This window comes from Opisthocomus hoazin, chromosome 1, assembly GCF_030867145.1.
Source record: "Opisthocomus hoazin isolate bOpiHoa1 chromosome 1, bOpiHoa1.hap1, whole genome shotgun sequence".
Lineage (NCBI taxonomy): Eukaryota > Metazoa > Chordata > Aves > Opisthocomiformes > Opisthocomidae > Opisthocomus > Opisthocomus hoazin.
The window spans coordinates 130,678,877-130,700,331 of NC_134414.1; the positions used below are offsets into that span (position 1 = coordinate 130,678,877).

Consider the following 21,455-nt stretch of genomic DNA (forward strand, 5'->3'; position numbering starts at 1 on the left):
TTGTCTTTCCGTTGCTGCTGCTGCCCGAGCTTCTCCCTCCCACCCGCCGCCGCTGGCTGCGAAACTCCAGTTCCCCCCCGGGCCCGGCTCCCGCCGCCGGCGGGCCGCGCTCTCCGGCCTCCCCGCGCCTGGCCGAGGGGCCGGCGGGGGCGCGGGAGGCCCCGATCCTTCCTCCCCCAGCAGCGCGTGCTCCCCCTGCCCCGGGAGGCGCCTCCGCTGCCCCACGGAACCCCCCCGGCGAGGCCCGGGCCGCCCCCCCCGCGGGCGCGCCGCATGTGACGGGCCCGGGCGGGCTCCGTCCCGCAGCCGCCTCCGCCCCGGGTGCAGAGCCTGACCCTCCGCGCCCCGGCGGCGAGGGGGGGCCCTCCATCCCCCCGCCCGGCCATGTCCAGCGAGGAGAGCTACCTGGCCATCCTGCGCTACCTGACCAACGAACGGGAGCCCTACGCGCCGGGGACGGAGGGCAACGCCAAGCGGAAGATCCGCAAGGCGGCCGCCTGCTACGTGGTGCGCGGCGGGACCCTTTACTACCAGCGGCGGCAGCGGGACCAGCAGCGCTTCGCCGAGCTCGAGGTGGTGCTGCAGGCCGAGCGCCGCCACCGCCTCATCCGCGCCGCCCACCTGGGCCCCGACGGCGCCCACCGCACCCGCCTGCAGACCTGGCAGGGCCTCTCGCAGAAGTACTGGTGGCGAGGTGAGACCGGGCGGGCCGGGGGAGGGGGGGAGGCCGGGCTGGCCGTGCCGGTGCCGCCTCGGCGGGCGCAGCGTCCTGCGGGTTGGGGCCCGGCGAAGGGGGAGCGCGGCAGCGGCGTGGCGGCCTGCCCTCGGGGCGGGGGGCGGCGGCGCGTTCCCGGTGACCGGCTGCAGCCGCCGGTGGCGGCGCGTGGTCGTTGTGTTCGTCTCTTCGTTCCCGGGAGAAGCCGAGCGGACCGTGCTGATTCTCCCCTGGGCTCTGAGCGATGTCACCGCCGTTAGAAGTGGTAGCGTGCGAACGGCGGCCATTCCCGGTCGGGGCCTTTTTTGGGCCGAGCCCATGACTTTAGTATCCGTGTTCCCTTCGGATTTGGTGTTCTGCTTTTAGTCTTATGTATCCATTGAGCAAATATCCGCCCTTTCGGTTGCCCAGGTCCCAGTTTCTGTTGGTATTGCTTCTCTTGTGCTCCTTTTTTGGTCCATCAGTCAGTAACGCCTGTCATTTCAGCTTTAGTTTTCACTATCTTGATTTGGAGGCTTTTTGCTCTGGCTGCAGTCCATCCTTCCAGTCCAGATCTCATTGACTTGAAAACCTTTGAGAAGAAGAAGGATTTGGTGTCTCGAAGTTGACACATATGTTCTGGATGATGGCCGACTTGCCTTTATCTGGGTTCTCATCATCTGCCCGATATTGAACTGTTCTGGCATCTACTGTCAACCTATGCTGGAAACTTCGTTAATGGACCTCAGTATATCCTCTCTTTGTCAGAAGAGGGCGTTCTGTGTTCTGTGTCTATTGATCTACTTGGTTACCTTTATTTGCACAACCAATATTCACTCACTTGTTTCTCTTGCACTGAAAATACTAAAATTCATGCCCTGCTTTCAGTTCAAGTGTTTTGTTTCTTATCTGTGTCTCCTTGAAAGCATTGGTCTCCCCTGCCGTTATAATCCTCTTCTGCTGCTTTGTCTAGTGGACAGCAGCTTTGACCCAGTCATCGTCCTGAGATGAGTGCCAGTCTCCTGTGTCTGCTCTGTAACTGGGAAGCAGTGGGCTGGAGCGTGGCCCCGTGGCCAGGAAGGGTGTTAGATATGGGATTTGAAGACCAGAAACCTTCTGTCCTGAGAACTAGCTCTGGTTTTAGATTAAATCAAGGAAATGTAGAAATGTTTGAGGTGGGTGTGAATGTCTTGGGTTGGAGTGTCTCAGGTTGCCTGAAGTCTCTGTTTTCCCAATCCTTACGGAGATATGTAAGTAGTGATAGTCCATCTCATGCTCTGAAATGAGCAGTGCAAATCTGACTCCGTGTCGCCCAAGTTTTTGAGCTGTGCTAGATTTTGAACTGTGGAGACATGGCTGTTGTTATGTATGCTTTTCTGTTGTCCTAGTGAAGAAAATGAATTTGGGTTGAAAGCCAGACACTGAAAATGCCTTGGTACCTAGAAGAGGAGGCTGAGCTTAGGAACTGTTGAGTATCTAAAATTATTTAGTTACACCGGTTAAAGTACTGGTGGGAGATTAATTTCTTGAAATCTCGAAATCATAAGCAATCGATTCAAATCTGTGTTCTCAATACATATCGACGTCATTGCGTATAACACAGTTGGTTCCAGTTTTGCAAAAGCCCTTGGGTGAGCCTTCCAATCCTTGTCCCCTTCAGTAAGGACAAGCTGAGATCCACTTGTGCTGGCTAAATGCAGGACTGGGTTACAGCTTTCGTTGTCTTGGCATTTTTAAGGTGAACGTATAAATACAAATTTTTTTTCTAGTCTTAAAAATCTTTCTGGGAGGGTCTGCTTGATATACTGATGTTCTGAATGTCCTATGTCAAATTAACGGTGTATTACAGTAGTGATATACAATATCATACAACGGCGTGAGAGAAGCAGAACTGGTAAAAAGAAGCCAGAGAAGGAAAGTGTAGGTGACGGACTTCGTTTTTCTGAGTAAATATGTAATATTGTTTTGCTAATCACCTACATATTTAATGATATGTTTAAGGTAAGTTAATTGAAGATAGAAGCCTAATTAAGCTCCATTAATTTGTCTTAGGTATTCTTAAGCAGGTTAAAGATTACATTAAAGAATGCAGCAAATGCCAGGAAAAGCTAGATCGCTCTAGATCTCTGTCAGATCCTTCTGAAATGCTGGAGGAACTAGGACTGGATGCCAAATCTCATGAAGACAGTAATGAAACAGATGATGAATTGAGTAATACAACATCAGTCCCAGATGCGTCCCCAAAGCCCATGAAGAAGAAGCCTATAGCGAAGCATGAGCTTGTATTTGTAAGTACCTTTGTTTACATCTGAATGTATTAAAGATGTTTGTTAATGCATTCTTAGTCACATAGTTATTTTCCATTGTTGTGATAATCTTGTAATAATAAGACAACATAAATTTTGCCAAAGATACTCAAAGTGTAGAAATGAGTTACTGGTATATATGACGTGAAATTAATTATAGCGTATCGCTTTTGGAAAATAAAAGCACCCTGACTCCTATTTATGTATATAGGACCCAAGGGAAAATGAATGGCCAAAGTATAAGTAGTAAAGCATCACATATAAGATTCTCATGGAAACTTTATCTGTTCATTAATAAATGATGCTGTATTTGTATATAAAATTTCTGATGATGACTGGGGGCTCATACGCGTGTAAAGACTTTTGAATCTAGAAACCATTTTGGACTGTGGCATTGAAAAACACGGTCAAAGAATTGTTTGAATAGCCAAGTCTTCCCATTTTTCCAGTTGTCTATTTTAACTGTGTTTGGAGGGAGGGTGAGACTTGATGCATTTAAAGAAAGAAAACAGTAGTAAAGTTAAGCTTTATATTATAGGGGCTTGAACTGATTGTACGGTTGCAGAAAATAATCCTTTTCTGTGTTTCAATGTGAATGCTTAAAAAGGCGCAGTCTAAATGTAATGAAGTTCTCATAATGTTGTTTATGACAGGTTGACAGTAAGGGCCTTGTGAAGCAGTCATCTTCCAAACATTGTCTGTCGGTCTTAAACCAACTGAATCAGCAGAGGCTTTCCAATCAGTTCTGTGATGTGACTCTGCTGATTGAAGGAGAGGAGTACAGAGCTCACAAATCTGTCTTGGCAGCCAACAGCGAGTACTTCCGAGAGCTCTTCATTGAAAAGGGAGCTGTCTCTAGTCATGAAGCTGTAGTGGATCTGTCAGGTGAATTGTTGTGGGTTTCAAAGCTAGAAATCATATCCTAAGTAAGGTGTATGGTATTTGATTCAGTCTTTTGAGTATTCAAGACAACCAAATATTTTATCTTTTTTTCTCTTTTTTTAATCTAAAAGTATTTTCTGTGAATTTTAATGCTGAAGTGATCACTCTGGTTTTGCATGATCTGGTCTTTCATGTTGAATGGACTATAGGATTTAATATTAAAATTTCTGAGAAGCTTTGGATTGATTTTTACCTTGCTTAGGCATGTTTTCTCGTTGTATTGTTCACAAACATTAAAAAAGGGAACATAATCAAATGGTTTTATATACATCAAGAGGGAATGTTGACAAGCTGCTCGGAGAGCTGTTTTGCTGAGCAAACAATTGTTTCTTATGTCTGTGAAACACTATTATGCATGTTTCTGCTTACTGCTCAAACCTTCTGGTACCTTAAAGATAGGAGATGACCCTAAAATAAATGTTCTAAAAATAGCTTTGTAGTGATGAAGAGTACTGTGCAGAACATATGCCTACTGTGTTGCTTTCTCGTTAGTTTCTTAACTAAGTCTGTCCCTGCATGAAGAATAGACATGCACGAACAATAGATTTCTAGTGTGATGGTCCAGAAGGTCCTCTAAATTAAATATTTGATTTATGATTTACAGAACTGTATAAAATTATACCAAATGCTTATTTTTATGCATTTCTATCAATATATCCATATCTTTATTTTTTTATTAGCCACTTTTTTGTCTTACTTTTCTGCCACATCACTTAAGTAAGTCCTGACTACTTTCTGAATGTAGCAGGTTCAGAAAGACTTTGGTTCAATTAGGGTTAGTCTGCTTCAAAAATATTGTAGCTCTCCCAGCATCTTGAAACGTTCTTACTGTGAAGCTACCTCAGTTCTGCTTACTTACTGGAGAAGTTAGCTGAGCTTACTTCCACGTGGAAAATACAGAAGGAGGATGCTTTTGCATAAATGATAATTAATTGAGTCGCAGTGGAGGGGCTTCAACGTTATGTGCAAGCGTGTGTCACTCTAAATTTCACACTTAACTATGTCAGAGGTGAACTGTTGTATCCATCATGGGATGTTTTGGTGTAATTCGGGATCATCAGTGTTTGCTCTAATCTCGTGTTTTATTCCTGGTAGGGTTCTGCAAGTCCAGCTTCCTGCCTCTGTTGGAATTTGCTTATACTGCAGAATTAACTTTTGACTTCTGTAGCATGGCGGAAGTGGCCATGCTTGCCCGGCATCTCTTCATGTCGGAGGTCCTTGAAATCTGTGAAAATGTGCACAAACAGATGGAAGAGAAACAAATTACAGTGTACCAGAAGGGGGATATTCAAACAGTAGAGTCAACACAGAGTTTAGCAGAGCAGGCTGAAGTTGAGGCACAGCCCGTGGATGGTGATGGGCAACCTGAGCTCACCGCCCGTGCAGAGCCAGTGGCTGTGAATGGAGCTCCTTGCTCTGCTGGGACAGAGGAGGCAGCGGCACCCCAGCCTGACCTCCTGCCCCCAGAGCCTGCAGAGGCCGCTCTGGATGATCTTTCGAAGCCTGTGGAGCAGTGTCAAACAACTGAAAATGACATCAAGGTGCAGCTGCTGGAGGGCATTGCGAATAGCACTGTGTCTGTCATGGAGGCTGAGCCATCGGACACGCAAGCCATGGACATGCAAAGCCAAATGGAAATTGAGGCAGATAAAAGTGAAAGTGGTAAAGCAAATGTGGATGCTGCTTCTGAAGACTCCTCAGAAACACTCAAGCAAAAACCTGGCAGGCAAAGTAAAGAACAGAGCGTTTCAGTTTCACAGCCGGAAAGCCTAGCGTCCAGCCAAGATGATACTTACAAAAGCAAACTTCGTCAGCGTTCTGTTAGTGAAGGGGGATATATCAGATTGCATAAAGGAATTGAAAAAAAACTGCAAAATAGAAAGACAAATCCGAAATCTGCAATACAGCAGGTATTCTATCTGTCCTTAGGCCTGTTGTCAGTAGTCGTCCAGTGTTTCAAGACCAATCTGAAAAGACTATTTCCCGATTCCAAGCGCAGTCTGGCAAATGTTTTTCGTTTTTTTGAGCAATTAACACTACTGCAAACCAAAGTAACTACTCAGATGTGACAGTTGTGTAAAAAAAAAAAAACAAAACAAAAATAAAAAACCAACCCCCCAAAAATCCATTGGTGTCAAAATTTGTTCCATATTGAAGATCTTTAGAATGCTCAGTGACCTTAGCCCAGCTGGAGTATCTTCTCACAGCTTCTTATGATTGGGTAGAAGGTGTATCTTCTCCCTAAAATTCTTAATGATCTGAGAATTTGATTGTTAACTGGTGTGTATGCATGTCAGTCATAGACAAATGTGTTCATCTGTTAGAGGAGGGAGACCCTATATTTGTTAAGACTTGAAAACAGGGCATTGGGGATGAAAAATTTTACATCCTATATAGATCTTCAGACATAGTCATAAGTCACAATAATGCAGTCCTGCTCCCTTCATATTGGGGTCAGTTGAAAAAAAAATGCTCAAAGAGCACTAATATTAAAAAGTCTAGCACTCGGACATATTAAAAGTTCAGTAATTGAACTAGTTGTTTCAATTTTTTTAATTTTTTTTTTATAGTGAAACGGTCTTAGTCTTTCCCCATCAGGAGACTTTCCTCTTTCAGTGCCTATGGATAGCTGATATTCACCTCACCGAGCATTAATGCATTCATTTTTGTGACAGAGTACACTTTGCCTTACTCATTCCACATTGGCTAAATCTTACGAAGAACTTAATTTCCAGAGGTGTTCTCTGAGACGTTTACATGCTAGAGCCACATGCAGGGGGATAATTTGTTATCGTTACAACACCCTCATGGACAGGAATTGTAGGGTTAGTCTCCTAAGATGTACGACTTAAAGGCCAGATGTTAAAACCAGCACAATCAAAATATTTGAGCAACCTATTTATGATGGTTGGAGAATGACAAGTTTTTATTCTGTTCTGGGAGGGGCGATATCTACTTTCAGGAACAGCCCCTGTTAACTTATTTTGCAGTTTTTAAATCTGGCCCCTTGACAGATGAGCTCTACAGACAGCGGCCACCTATGGAAAGCAGAATTTGGTTTAGATAATTTCTTAGAATTGGATTCAGGAATAGGTTTCTGCTTTCCTAACTCATTTCATAGCTTTTAGCATTTTTGTCTCGTGCATCACTCAACTCCTTGCCTCCCCAACCCCATGGCACTGAATGTTCTGTAAGCATTGGGAACGAGACGCTTCTTCCTGAGTTCCTAGTTCTGATGCTGGAAGAATAACAGGAAAGAGAGGTTGCAGGAAAAATGCTGCTTACTTTTGAATTATAGTAATTGTAGTGGGCATGGAGATGTTGGGGATAAAGCGTGCTTTGTATGAATGGATTATTTTTCAAGCTCTTACTAATGATCTGCTGAACAAAATTATTTTTGTGGCTTCAGAATTTAGCCAAGTTTGCATAAATTTTCAGAGCAACAGCAAAATGTGGGAAAAAAAAAAAAAAAACAACATTGTCCCTGTGTTGAGTTTCAGTTTGGTTTTGAGACATGGAAGGGCTAGCACGTTTTCAGAAACTGCGAGATAGCTCACTTGTTGAGAGAACAGGAAGAAGAAATGGGGATGCATTGTATTTTTTTCCCTTGCCTTATTCTCAGAAACCTGAAGGGGAGATACCTGACACAGGAAATTTCAGCCTGCTTACTTACAGTTTGGCTTTTAAAGAATTTGACAGCAAATTTCTACAAAGGAAAGCAAGATTATCAGCTCCAGGTGGCACTGCCAATACTGCCTAAAAAAACCACTAGTGCCTAACAAAAAAAAAAAAAAAACAACAAAAAAAACCAAAAGTAAAGCTGGAATGCTTGTAACCAGAAAGAACTTTGCTTAAATACTGTAAATATTTTTACAGATTATTAATAACTCAGGTTTTACTGGCTGGTAAAAATTAATTAGGCCACGTTTTGTAGTAAAGCAAATGTAAATCCTGAGAAGGGAGGTTGGAGTTTAGTAAAGGGTTGGAAACGTTTGGTAGAAATTGTGACTGGCAGTACTTTATGGTTCCTCTGTAACTGTCTGTTAGCTCTTACTGAGGCAGTTACTTAGGGCTGACTAGTTAGTTGTCTCTGAACTGGTAAGTCATTGTCTGCCTATAACTGTAATCAGTTTATGGTTTTAAAAGATGACCATTTTTTCACCCCACCATGACATCTGTAGTTTTGCAGTGAACTGAAAGGGGATAATAACTTTCTAGCAGCTAAGTAAACTGAGCAAAATTTGGTGGTAGTATAGTAACACACAGAAACATCAGCTTTTAGTACTAACTTGCAGAGGAAGTATAAAGTGCAGCGTAGTAAAGTTCATTCATGGGTTACCTTTTTCCAACTTAGGTTGCCATGAAGCTGGTACAAAGAGGAAAAAAAATGAAACAGCCCAAAAGAGAGACCTCGGAAAACAATGAAGTAGAAGCTCAGCACAAATGCACGGAGTGTGGAATGGTGTTCCAGCGGCGCTATGCACTTATCATGCACACACTGAAACATGAAAGATCTAAAGATTATAAATGCCCAGTAAGTTTGGTTTTTAGTTTTTTTTTCCCTTTTTTCCTCTGTAAACCTCCCTCTGTATGAAAATTCATTCAGTAATGACATTAGTAATTATTTTTCTTGACTCTTTTCGTACATGTATTTGTTTTCCTTATGGATTTCAGAGATGACTGCAGCTCTGATCGGGATGGAGTGGTGTAAAATGTGGTGCAGTCATATGGGCTGACAGCACCATGTGACATGGGAGTGCACTTGTTACTCAGGACAGTGCTGGAGTGGCCTTTAGTTTTAACCTTACCAGTAAATTTGCAACTGTGTTTAGATTAGCCTGGAAGTTAGCCTCATTGGGACGTGATCGGTGATTCTGTCAGTAGCAGCAAAATTCAAAAGTTACAACTGTTAATTAACCAGAGATAAAATGCCTATTGGAGTCAGGTTATAGACCTAGCTAATCATATCACTGTACTTAAAACATTTCATTACCTTGTTTTTTTAAAAAATAATTTTGGAGTATTAAATGCAAATTAAAGTTGGAATATTTTCTTTCATAGTTATGTAAAAAAGAATTCCATTATGGTGCCTCCCTGCGAGCCCATCTTGTCCGGCATACTCGGAAGACTGAAGTGAATGCTGCGGCTGCTACTGTAGAAGAGACAGGCGTGTCTTCGGTGAAAGGGAGAACTAAACGGGAATTCATATGTGATATATGTGGGAGGACTCTACCTAAGCTCTATTCTCTCAGAATACATATGCTCAAACATACGGGTGTAAAACCGCATGCGTGCAAGGTAAAGAGAAAGTCCTTTTACTGTGAAATCAATTCGGTAATGTTTTCGTGGTATTTTAGTATTGACACTCTGTCCTAAGATTGATTTATGTCAGTTCAGAATAGGGAAAACTACTGTAGTATTCCTGATGAAAATTCTTGTAGTCTAAGACTGAGAAAACTAGAATGAAGTTGAATCATGAAAATTCATATTCCTGTTTCTAGAATTTCTTCCCTTGAGTATTCTTTTTTAACAGACCAGTTCTGCCACTAGTGGGAAACCACAGGCTTGGCTGTCCTGGTTCCCAAGAAACACAGGAGGTTTGGTTTTGTTTGAAGTTAAACAGCTATTACATACTGAGTTTTTTTTTCCTATTCCACTGGATATGGATTTTTTTAGGTTTGTGGAAAGACCTTTACGTATAAGCATGGATTAAAAATGCACTTAGCTCTCCATGAAGTACAGAAACAGTTCAAGTGTGACTTGTGTGAGAAGTCTTTTGTCACAAAAAGAAGTCTTCAGGAACACATGAGCATTCATACAGGTAAGTGATGAGAAAGAGGATCCTTTTACTTTGGTTAGTTATTATTGTATGCTGCTGAACTTTACCGTTGTTCTTCAGTGTCAAAGGAACTGTTTGTGAAAATAAATAGTAGTTTCTCCTTTTTCTTCTGCTGATTAAGCAGCTGAGACAGAGGTAAATAGTAATTTTACATTTATTTTCTGGGCTTATTTTACCACAGTTTAATGTTATTATGCAAATGTTCTATGCAAGAACGGAGAGTCATGGTTGGTCTGTTCTTATGTTTTCATGTACGTATTTAATGCCTGTATCATGCCAATTCATTGAAGATAGGCAACAGGCTGGAATGTTCTGGAGCACTTAGACTTCCAGTCTACCCTTTCAGCGGAAAACGTGCCAAGTTAAATCTCTGAGAATCTCCATACATATTTTCTACAAGATTTGCTGTACTAATACTGAAATTTTATAAAACTTGGTATCTTGAAAGATCTTAGCATGTGAAAGATGACAACATAATAATTTAATACAAGCAGAGTATTAAAATTGTAATGTGTGGAAATTGCATGTGTTTCTTGTTTCCCGAGGCAGAATCAAAAGTAAGAGACATAAAAAATATATATAAAATACATAGTTCCAGAAATGATGAAATTTGTATTAGTACTCAGCACTCCTAAATTGACGAATTGGAGCAGAAAACTTTTATTTTAAGGTGGTGTTCCACAAATTCAAGACGTGGGTCATCTGTAAGCAATGCTGCGTTGCTGGAGAAGTTGCATCTTATATGAACACAGGCAACTGGGGGTTTTTTCACACAGGGCAGTTGTTTAGGCTGTTCACGTTTCATGAGTAATTAGTAGCTGCAGTGTTGCACCTGTGCTTAAAAAGTGCAAGAAAGTAATTTAAGAGTTGCTACTTCCCTCTCTGTGTATTATTATATTGGCACATACGAAATACACTTAAAAATTCCATCTGTGTGTAATTAAACCAACTTCTCTTTGTAGCACTGCTCTGATTACTCATCATAAATCATATGAGAAAAAAGAAAACACTCTCACAAAGTACTCCAGAGATATGGAGGCCTGGCTTTGTAACATGTTTTGTCTTGTTTTTGTCAGGAGAATCCAAGTATCTTTGCTCCATCTGTGGAAAATCTTTCCACAGGGCATCAGGACTCAGTAAGCACATAAAGAAACACCAGCCAAAGCCCGAAGTTCGTGGATATCAGTGTACTCAGTAAGTTGGTTGGTGGGATTTTTTGGTGGACTTCTTTTCTTAATGTTAATGATCCTAGTAATTGTAAAGATTAAAAGTAGCTCCTTGTTGTGGCGTAAAACTGTTCACTGGCCTGAAATAAGACTTTTAAAGCGCAAAAGTAAAAAAAAATGCACTTTTGTTAATACAGGCATTGGAGAGCAAAAGCTTGATTTTTTTAACTGTTACCTACCTAGCTCTAGTTTCATGCAGTTGTTTTCTGATGAGCATGTTTGCACTTGTAGCTGCAATCAGTAGCTATGTGGTTTTAAAGCTCCCTTGTAGGACAAATAGAAGAATGGTAAGCTGGTCAGACGTGAAGGGCCTTCAGCCTGTTCCTGCCCTCTTTTAGTGTGGTAGTTGATTTCAGTTTAACTTCAAAATTTCCTGTACAGTCTGCCATGTCACGTACTTGTCTGAACTGCAATACACACTGTGTTTAGCAAACAGTTCTGCGGGAACATCATACATTAAGACTCACTGACTGTTGCTGTTAACTTGATTATAAATCTTACATGATCACTTCGATATCTCTGCATTATGACTTTAGTTTATCAGAAACTCTCTAACTGGAAAGAGCGTGTCTCCTAGTGCGTTAGCAAAACATGGGTACTTTTTCCCTGGCCAAACAGATTGTAGAGAGAATCTTTCAAGTGACCTGCAGAAGCACAGATGGTGCTTAGTTTCCAAACTGTCAGTTAGGTCTCTGGAAAACTCTCTCAGGTATGAAGAGGAGTTGTATAATTTATATGATTTGCCTGTATACAACTCATGGTTTTAATGAAAGCTATCATCGAAAGTATTGTTTAAAGTATCTCTGGCAGTGCTGCTGTGTGCTAGCAAAAATAGTATTTTCTAACTGCTGAAAACTCACTTTAATTCTGTCAGCAACATTTTTATTTAGTACTTTGTAATGCTAAAAAATATTGTTCCTAGACATATGAAGAACAGAGCTAATAGGGTCCACAACAGGGACAGAACTGTTTAATCAAACGTACTAGGGAAAGCAGTTTTGGTTTTGGAAGAGACATCTATTTTAAAAATAAAAGTTTTTACTGAAGGCAGTATAGCCATGGATGCAAAAGATCACCTTGACAGAGAAGATACTTTGATTCCCCAGCTCCTGCAGAACAGACACAGTCCTTGTTTATTCTGCAGCAAAAATCTTTACTAAGAATATAATGTTGTCACAAATTGTTTAGAGAGCTTCACTAAGCAATCACCGGGCTTCAGTTTTCTGACTTAGTGTGTAAATCTCCCTGTGAAGCTTTGATCTGAGCTTCTGGCCCAGCGGAGCAAAGCTGAACACATGAGTTATTTTCCTGAAATGTTCGTGGAAGTTTTCCAGTGAAGTAGGTGTCACATTAAATCGCGGTAGTGCATGAGAGTGTCAGAGGGTGGTGGTTGCTTGTGTTTTACTTCTGTAATGGATTTTCCAAATATGCAGTCCTTCAGGGAAGAGCACCAAGTGCCAACCCCATTCAAGACCCTTAGGGGTCTTTGTGGTACTTTTATATGTGGATCTGCAAACCCATGATCCCCGAGAGCTTCATTTGAACTGCAGTTGTCAGGTTTTTCCAGCCAAGGAGGAGGAGGTTTCTTGGGTGACTCTGGGACCGTCACCTTCCCTGTCCAGTCTTTTCTCTCTCCCCCCTACTTCCCCCCCTTCAGTAGTCAGGAAGGGTTTTTTCCTCTCCAGAATGCCCATTCTTCAGGAAATGTAATATTAAAAGTTTGGTTCCTATAGGGAAGCTTTTGTCTTTTCGCTGGAGGCTGGGAATTCTGAGATTCCCTCATTCCAGAGGTTGCTTAGCTGTAGAAGGTGAATCTTCCACCTTACTTGCTGGCATTTCTCTGCCTCTGCCCTTTCCTGAGTCACACAAGTATATGATATTATATGAGGGAGAGATGCAGATGATAAGGCAAAGATTCCTGAAGAGCAGAATTTCTTTCAGAGGGAGAAAGCACGTTTTTGATTAGACTGATCTCTCTAGTGTTCATACAAAGAGGAGCTAGTGATTTGTGATTTTATATAGTAATACTATGCTAAGGTATAAGTGAAGGAAAACTAGGAGTGTACGTGGGTTTAGACATGTACAAGGAGCAAGCTGAAGAATGAGTATCACTACTTTCAGATGCTTTCTTGTAGGATTCTAAATTTGGTTTTTAATTTCTAAAAAAAAACCAAAATCACGCACCCAAAGCATTTGAGCATTATAAACAACAAGTCCCGGTTATCTTTGTATCAATAATTAATCCTCTTTGATTAAGGAAAGAAACAGCCGTTACTATCCTCATAAGTTCATATGGTGTAGTAGAGATTTCTGAAGTCTTCCAGTCAGTTTGCCTTTGATTATTCCCCAGAAAATTACGGAAAGAATAAAGTTATGCATAACAGATGAAAGTGTTTCAGAGGTCCTCAAGTTACATTCCAGACTTTCAGATAAGCTGCTGTTCCTTTTAATTTTTCCTAGTTTGGAAAGGGATTGTGCTTTATATAGATACCGATGACAAAATAGGTATTGTCTTCTCAAAGTTTTCAGTTGCCATTAAAGAAGAGGGTTCCAGTGCCTTTGAAATCAGAATCACCAAGATCTTGCTTATATGGGATTCTAAAACCTTTACTGTTACAGGTGTGAAAAGAGTTTTTATGAAGCTCGAGATCTTCGGCAGCATATGAATAAGCATTTAGGTGTGAAGCCATTTCAGTGTCAGTTCTGTGGGAAATGTTACAGTTGGAAGAAAGACTGGTATTCTCATGTAAAGTCTCATTCTGTCACAGACCCCTACAGGTAAGAGGAAATTCATTCAACAATTGAAGTGTACTAATCAGTATGAGGTTATACAGATCCTCAGCCAGTCAACAAGGAACTGCCTAGTCCATCGTCAAAGTACCAATTGAGTGATGTGGGCTGGGGTCTTGAGTACTTGGGGGCAGATGGGTGACTTCAGATAGTGCGGTCCAGCTGTTAATCTGCTGGCACAATCTTGGAACTAACATATGTGGAGTTGTAAGTGGATAAATATAATTGGTGAAGTTAGAAATGTTTTGTATGTGATCTCACTTCTCAGGAATGGCAAGTGGAAGCTTTGTGGCTGTGAAGAAGAGAAAATGTAGCTCAGTCCAACAGTATTATTGCCAATTATGGGATTGCTTGTCATATGAGACAGTATTCCCATTAAACTTTGCCTACTGTAATTAAAGTGCATTTTGGTTTAAAAATCATAACATAAGCATTGAATAGTGGTTTCAATAGATTTCTCACTTAACATATTTTAGGTGTAATATATGTGGTAAAGAATTTTATGAGAAAGCCTTGTACAGAAGACATGTACAGAAAGCCACACATGGTAAAAAAGGAAGAGCAAAACAAAATCTGGAACGAGTTTGTGAACATTGTGGGAGAAAATTCACTCAACTCCGGGAATATAGGAGACACATGAACAATCATGAAGGTACGCAGAAAACAAGTAGTCCTGACATCCTGCAAGCACTGAAAACATTATGGACAAAGGGGTCATTGTTTCTTTGAGTCTACGTATGTCCTGTTTTGCAAGATGCACAGAAGTCCTTAGAGATACTCCAGTTAGTTTTATGCCAGTCCTGGTTTGTTAACTTGCTTCCAGTGATTCCCAGAAGTGGCTGTTGGGGTCTGCCTAGAGCTTCAGTCACACACAGGCACAGTGACAACTTGTCCTTCTCAGAACTTTAATGGAAGACGAACTTTTTTAGAAATGATTAGAAGATGTATATCTGGCAAAGAATCTGATGTAGTAAAACATTCTCCAGTTTGAAAGGTGCATATGGTTAACAAAATACTCTTCAAACACAAGAGTGATTGAACTGAAATTGAAAAAAGGACCGCTGCTGGAAATTGGTCAACTTCATGATTTATAACAAGCAGTTAACTATATGATGTTTGGGGAAAATATGAAAACATTTTATAGTTTAAAAAAAAAAAAGTATGTGCATTTTTACTTTAGATGTGAAGTATGATAGTGATTTTTGAGTATTTGGATGTTCCAGCTGTGTCGGAGTCTACATATACTCCTATCTGAGGGCAAAACCCACTTTTTGGAAGCATGTCTCCTTTTAAAGAGCTGTTATGAGTAAATCTAATAGCTTTATCACTACCGAAATTGAGATTTTTGGAGTACCTCTCCTGTGAGGACAGGCTGAGGGAGTTGGGGCTTTTCAGCCTGGAGAAGAGAAGGCTCCGGGGTGACCTTATAGCAGCCTTCCAGTACCTGAAGGGGGGGCTACAGGAAGGATGGAGAGGGACTTTTCACAAGGGTGCGTAGTGACAAGACAAGGGGGAATGGCTGTAAACTGAAAGAGGGCAGATTTAGATTAGATATTAGGAAGAAATTCTTCACCATGAGGGTGGTGAGGCACTGGAACAGGCTGCCCAGAGAAGCTGTGGCTGTCCTCTCCCTGGCAGTGTTTAAGGCCAGGTTGGATGGGGCTGTGAGCAGCCTGGTCTGGTGGAAGATGTCCCTGCTCATGGCAGGGGGGTTGGAACCAGATGATCTTTAAGGTCCCTTCCAACCCAAACCATTCTATGATTTTGTGTTTGCTTCTAAACAGAGAAGATGCCCTGTAATAGCCTAAATCTACAGTAACTGTTACAGGGGAAACGCCAGTATTGAAATAGTGTTTGTGGGTGCCCACACGCCCCATTAGATACCACAGACCACAGATCTTGGATGTTATAAGGGAGAATAAGATTATACAAACATCAGGTGCAGTATTCGAACATGTGTGGTGTGGAGGTGGAGGGAAAAAGCTGTAGATAGCGTTACAGGCTGTCTAGAATAAGTGCTGGTCTGATGAGAGCTGTATAGCAAGATTTAAAGAAAGAAAGGGTGACTAGAAAAGTAGGTGACAAATTTGATGAAGTAAAACATGGTTTCAGAAAGGCATCAATGGCGACAAAGAATCAGAATTCTATTAAGTGGTATGCACTTGAAACGGGAGAAACTGCATTAAAAGGAATTTTGAAAAGAAAAATTTAAAAGTGAAATGTTAGATTGGGCAGAGTGCTTGTGGAAAATCTTCCCATTGAACATATTATGCATGCATTACATTGTAGTATGGAAATGATAAACGAGATCTCTTTCTCGCATGGAAAAAATTATTCCTTTTGTTCTTTTATACTGCTGTTCTTCCTGTCACTTCTCGTCGTTGCTGGTGCATATTTACGAGCGCTGGCGGTCATCTTTTCCTCGCTTTCCCTTTGAGAACAGGTGTGAAGCCGTTTGAATGCCTCACTTGCGGAGTAGCCTGGGCCGACGCACGTTCCTTGAAGCGTCACGTGAGGACACACACTGGAGAGCGGCCGTACGTCTGCCCGGTGTGCAACGAAGCTTACATAGATGCCCGGACGCTACGGAAGCACATGACCAAGTTTCATAGGGACTACGTACCCTGCAAAATTATGCTGGAAAAAGATACTCTTCAGTTTCATAACCAGGGGACGCAGGTGGAGCACGCCATCAGCATTTTGGCAGCAGACGTGCAGGAACAAGAAACAGAGATTAGCGTTGGTGGGGATGAGATTGAGACTGTGGTAGTGACAGGAGAGACGCTTGAAGCCATTGAAGCGGTTGCAGCCACTGAGGAATGTACGTCAGTCTCTACTCTTTCTGACCAAAGCATCATGCAGGTGGTAAATTACGTATTGGCGCAGCAGCAAGGACAGAAAATGGCTGAAGCAACGCAGGCCCTGGAAACTGTAAAAGTAGAAGTTACAAAGACAGAGTGGATGTAGAGTGTGAGAGAGCAACAAGGGTGACATCTTACGATCCGTGAGAGCTAAGTATTTAGCTGGGTACCTGAGGCTTACGGTGATGACTGTTTTCAAACAGTTAATCCCAGCACTGAATGTCCTGGTGACAAAAATACTGCGCCATGCACTATGGGGAAAAGGTTAAGATGCTTCAGCGTGGGCCAGGGCTTTGAAGGCAAAGATCTCTGCACTGGCCATAACTGTAAAACAAAGAAAAAGAAAAAAAAGTTGGAAGAATAATGTTTTCTGTGTCATGGAGTAAGTATCAGGCTGTAACTTTTAAAAAATTTAAAAAGTATAAAGAGGCTGCACTAAAAACTACAAATGGACAGCTACCGGTAGCGATTTTTTACTTTTGTTTTTATGTGCATTTCATTAAGTTTGTGAGCAAATTAACCTGTCTGTTTACTCCCCAAGACAAGGGGATAGCAGAACGCTTGGTGCAGTGTGTGCTTTGTGCAGCATACAGAAGATGGGAGGCGTTTTTGTTTGGGTAGGTGCACCACCGGCAGTTAGTGAGTCCCAGTTTTGAAGAGCCTACTTTAATTCTAGGTTGGTGGGTGGCAGGTCCGAGGTCCAGCGAAACGCTGTGAAATGTTTTACAAATGATGGGCGGGGGTGCACTGGAGTCGGGGGAGGTGGTTCTCTGAGGTGGACTGTGAATTTAAGCTGACCAGGGGACGGCCCACTGCGGGGAGGCTGCTTAGAGAAGTAAACTGCTTTTTCTTCGTAAGCGAGCAGCTCACGCTTCAGCCTCTGAGCACAACCGTGTTTCGTTTGGTTGTGTTAAGGAAGCTATCGCCTGCACTGTTGTGTGTATCCAAAGCCGACAGCCTAATGATGGAGGTTTCTATTTTTGCATTACATTCGGTGTAGAAACTCTCAGATGAAAAATCTCTTAACAGCACGCTTCTTTGGGAATACAAATACACTGAAGAGGTCCAACTAGTTACGATCTGATCTTGTCTTGTGTCCTGTGGAAAGGAGGATCCCTGCTCATTCCTAAGTGGGACACATAGCAATATCAGGATAGGGAACTCTTAAAATCTTAGTATGGGGTAAAAATTAATTTTTTCTCAAAATATCGTAGTCTCCGGAAGACGTTATTACTGCTGCTGTAAGAAAATACTTCCAGGGCAAGCTAATTCCCTGTGTTACACCACATAGATGGAAAAAATCTTACTGGGCTTTCCTGCGAGTAAGCATGAATCACAGCCGTGCTCGGCCCAAGTTTAAATGTCTCTGATTTGATACCACGAACAGTGCACATCTTAATCTGTACGAGGTGGGGGTTCTTTCATTGTTGGTTGGTTGGGGGATTTATTTAAGCAAGAAACATGCCTGTCAAGGTAACTGAATGTGCTATGCACATGAGCAATCAGAACTGTGTTCTTTAAATTGTCCTCAGTCTGTGGCATTATCAAATGTTTCCCAGCTCTGACAGCAGCAAGCTATCCAAGGAGCCAGAGGCCTGGGTAAACTTCAGAAGTAAAGTTACATGCATGTAACTGTGCTACCTGTGAAACAGATCCACTGAACAAAATTTAAGCAAAATCTGTGACAAACTAACCACCTCATTTGAATTAGTATTTCTACCTTTCATCTTATTTAACTATTTGAGTATCTGCCTACTAAGCTACAGAATGGACTGTTCTTTTTATATCTTGCAAGCTTGTAGATAAGCAGTTGAAAATTTTTTAAGCAATACGTAGTTTGAGTTCCTGTCTTGGATTCGAATTAATCTGTAGATGGCTATTTCAAAGTTGTGGTCTTCCTGCAGAGAAGTAATGTAGTTATTTATACATCCTGCAGCCCTTTACAACTGTATTCTTTTCTAATTACCAAATGGAGTAAAACTAAAAGTAATATTTAAAAATTAATAAAAATACTGCTAGCTATAACTCTTGAATCTTTGTATGGTCAAGAATCTGGAGATAGCCATCCTGCTTGAAGTTAAAATACTGCCATTATGGTGGAAAAAGATTTGACAGAGCACTTGGTAAACTTTAACATTTACTTCAGTGTTTGTATCTTATAAATAATTATGTATTACTAAAGCAAGGAAATGTTCAAGGAAAACCAGCTGTAAATAGTGCTAGAACATGGTTTGTATATTTAGTGTGTTACCTTACAGAAAGAATATTACCAGCACCTTAGTTTGGTGCATTTATTTATTTGCCCAGCCTATGGAAGAAACAGAAGTGAATCTGAATTTCGGAGCTTTTTTTACCCACTGTAAAAATGCTTTAACTGACTTGATGGTCTGCCATTTAAAAACAAAAAAAAAACCCCAAACAAAAACTCACAAAAGGGTTGCTTCCTAAGCAAGGCTTGGCCAGGAATGTCAAAGCTGAACGCTGCGGCACCCCTTTCCTGGGGTACTGTGCCTTACCTCTGCAGAGGGGCAGGAGGTGAGCAGGGAGTGCCGCTCTGAGCTTTGCTGTTCCCCGCTGGGTGAAGTTGCCTTACCTCTTTTCTTTAGACTTCAGCTCTTAATTTAAGATGTTCACTGCCCTTCTGCAATCTAACTAAAGTCAGGCTGTGAAGATGCGGTTGATAATATTTAATTTGATTTTTTCAAAATAAAGCTCATGAGAATTGTCCATTTATAAAGTATTCCTGGTGAATTCCTGTACATAATGAATTTGATTTGTACATTCTGCTGTTTTTATTTAGTGTTAGATGTATAAAGTTACAGTTATCTCTGTCATTAAATAAACTGAGCTTTGCCATGAATTACTCTTTCAAGCACCTTTTATTTTTCAGGGGAAAAAATGTTGCAGAGTTACTTATTCCTCTCCAGTATTTCACCTTCCATATGTAGATAAATGTCTAGTCTGAATAGTTCTAGTAACACCTACTTTTTAATTTTTGCTTAAGGCTCAAAAAACTGACTTGTGTGTGGAAGGGAAACCTACTCCGTCCTAAATTGTGCCAGAACACGGCTCTGCAAGCGCATGACATTAACAAACCGCGGTGTGTATTTATACTGACGTCTCCTCGTGGTGGACGAGGCATCCCCTCCGCCCCCAATTCCCAGCCGCAACCACTTTGGTTTGTTTTGGACGTTGCTTCTCCTGGCTGGGGTTTCTGTGCCACAGCGCCAGCCCAAAGTGACCCTGTCCCCCGGGCGCCGCTGCCCTGGCTGTTGGGCGAGCCGGGTGGCTGCCGCCCGCTCTGGGCTGTGGGAGCAACCTTAGGGCACCGGCAGCGTTGTGGAAAGGCCGGCTGCCTTTCATGGTTCGTGCTGATCCCTAGGGGAAGTGCTGGGGGCTTCTCAGCGCGTTAACTCTTCTGTGAATCACTATAGGTACCCAAGCAAAGTGGAAATATAGAATTAAATAAAAATGGGGGTTGCAAGAGGCCGAGTGCGGAAGGAATAATGTGGCCTACCATTGAACAACTACTGGTCAACAGGGATGCACCTACAGGTGACAAATAGCAAAGTGATGCGTGGGTATTTTTTCCCCGTTGTTTCCACTGGAGCTAGAACCATGCCATTCCTGGCTGTTAAAGGAAGAGCTACGCCTTTCCACAGCACTGGAACGGTGCGTACATTTAATACATAACAAGCCAGAGCCAGTCTTCCAGCTGCTGCTGACAGCGCACTGGGAACCTTGCACCTCCCAAGCAGTTCTTCATGGAGACCTGTTCTTGCACAGAGGAGTTCAGGCTCGGGAAGGCGAGAGGCCCCAGGTTGCCACATTGCTGCCCTCGGGCGCGGGGCTGCAGGGCACTGTGCTCACCCACCTCGTGTGACTTTGAAGGGGCTTTCCAGACAGTAACAGCTTGCCTTGCACCCCTATGAAAAGTTTTGTACTGAGGGAAAGTATTTCTTGTCTTAGGCAAAGCGCCCTGCCTTACAGATGGCAACATCAGGATTAACTTACTCAGTGCTCTTAGATGTGTAGTAGCTCAAGATCTTCTTGTCACGGTGTGAAATTCACACGTGAACAGGGCTGTGTTAAAGAAGCAGCTCAGTCACCAAAATCAAGCGCAGCCCAAGACGCTGGGTAGTGTCACAATTACTCCTTGCGCTGCGCTGCTCTGTTGGGTGCCTGCAGCTCTGCACGGTGGGGGCTGGCGTACGTGTGAAGGTGACAGGCTGCCACAGCTACACTTCCTTCTCAAAAGCAAAGGCAGCGTTACGATTTGATGGCAAGCTACGGAGCATCAGCCCGCACTTTATATGCACCTACTCTGTGTGCAAATTATGGAAAGGTGGGGGAGAAAAGGAGAGATGATTACATTTTTATTATGACTTGCATTACCTTAAATTAAAAGGCTTGTACTGCGAAGAAGACATAAACATAGGCTCATGACATCAAGTTTCAGTGGAGCTCTTGCTACAGCACCACAAACGCTTTACTGATGTTTCCATCCCATGAGGAAATCCAGTCCCAAGAACCAAATTTCAGAACTGATGAGCAAAGGTCTTTCAGATATCACTCTATGCCACTGAATCAAAAAACCCCATGGCTCCCCATGCGCTGACTGCTAGCTGGGGGCATCACTCCCACCCTGCCCGCCCCCCACCCTCGAGGGCCGCTGGCATCCGCGTAGCTGTGCCGCAGAGAGCTCGCGCTGCACAGTTTCAAGGCTTCCTGTGGCAACTAAATCTGGACTGGACTCCCACCGCTTCAGACTTTCAAGTGCTCCCCAAAAAGTTCCTA

At 42.5% G+C, this 21,455-nt stretch overlaps 1 protein-coding gene across 2 annotated transcripts; it reads left to right on the forward strand.

Moving 5' to 3' along the window:
• The first annotated feature begins 257 nt into the window (after positions 1–257).
• On the forward strand, positions 258–19,482 carry ZBTB11 (zinc finger and BTB domain containing 11). 2 transcript variants are annotated; one of them, XM_075435680.1, is made up of 11 exons: positions 258–694; positions 2,747–2,982; positions 3,654–3,885; positions 5,038–5,852; positions 8,297–8,476; positions 9,004–9,240; positions 9,619–9,763; positions 10,858–10,975; positions 13,627–13,785; positions 14,274–14,449; positions 16,241–19,482. In XM_075435680.1, exons 1-11 carry the CDS (start codon positions 385–387, stop codon positions 16,762–16,764), a joined length of 3,132 nt encoding a protein of 1,043 aa, XP_075291795.1. In that variant the 5' UTR covers positions 258–384; the 3' UTR covers positions 16,765–19,482. The 2 variants fall into 2 exon arrangements, with proteins under 2 accessions (XP_075291795.1, XP_075291803.1); XM_075435688.1 differs by lacking the exon at positions 258–694 and adding an exon at positions 825–2,640 and having other exon boundaries at positions 16,241–19,481.
• Positions 19,483–21,455: the final 1,973 nt, after the last annotated feature.

What these genes read in the sequence shown, in the direction of transcription:
- ZBTB11 (XM_075435680.1), top strand. Translation starts at nt 385, where the DNA reads ATGTCCAGCGAGGAGAGCTACCTGGCCATCCTGCGCTACCTGACCAAC. An exon ending in CGAAGCATGAGCTTGTATTT is followed by an intron (nt 2,983 to 3,653) that starts GTAAGTACCTTT and finishes TGTTTATGACAG; the next exon opens with GTTGACAGTAAGGGCCTTGT. An exon ending in CGAAATCTGCAATACAGCAG is followed by an intron (nt 5,853 to 8,296) that starts GTATTCTATCTG and finishes TTTCCAACTTAG; the next exon opens with GTTGCCATGAAGCTGGTACA.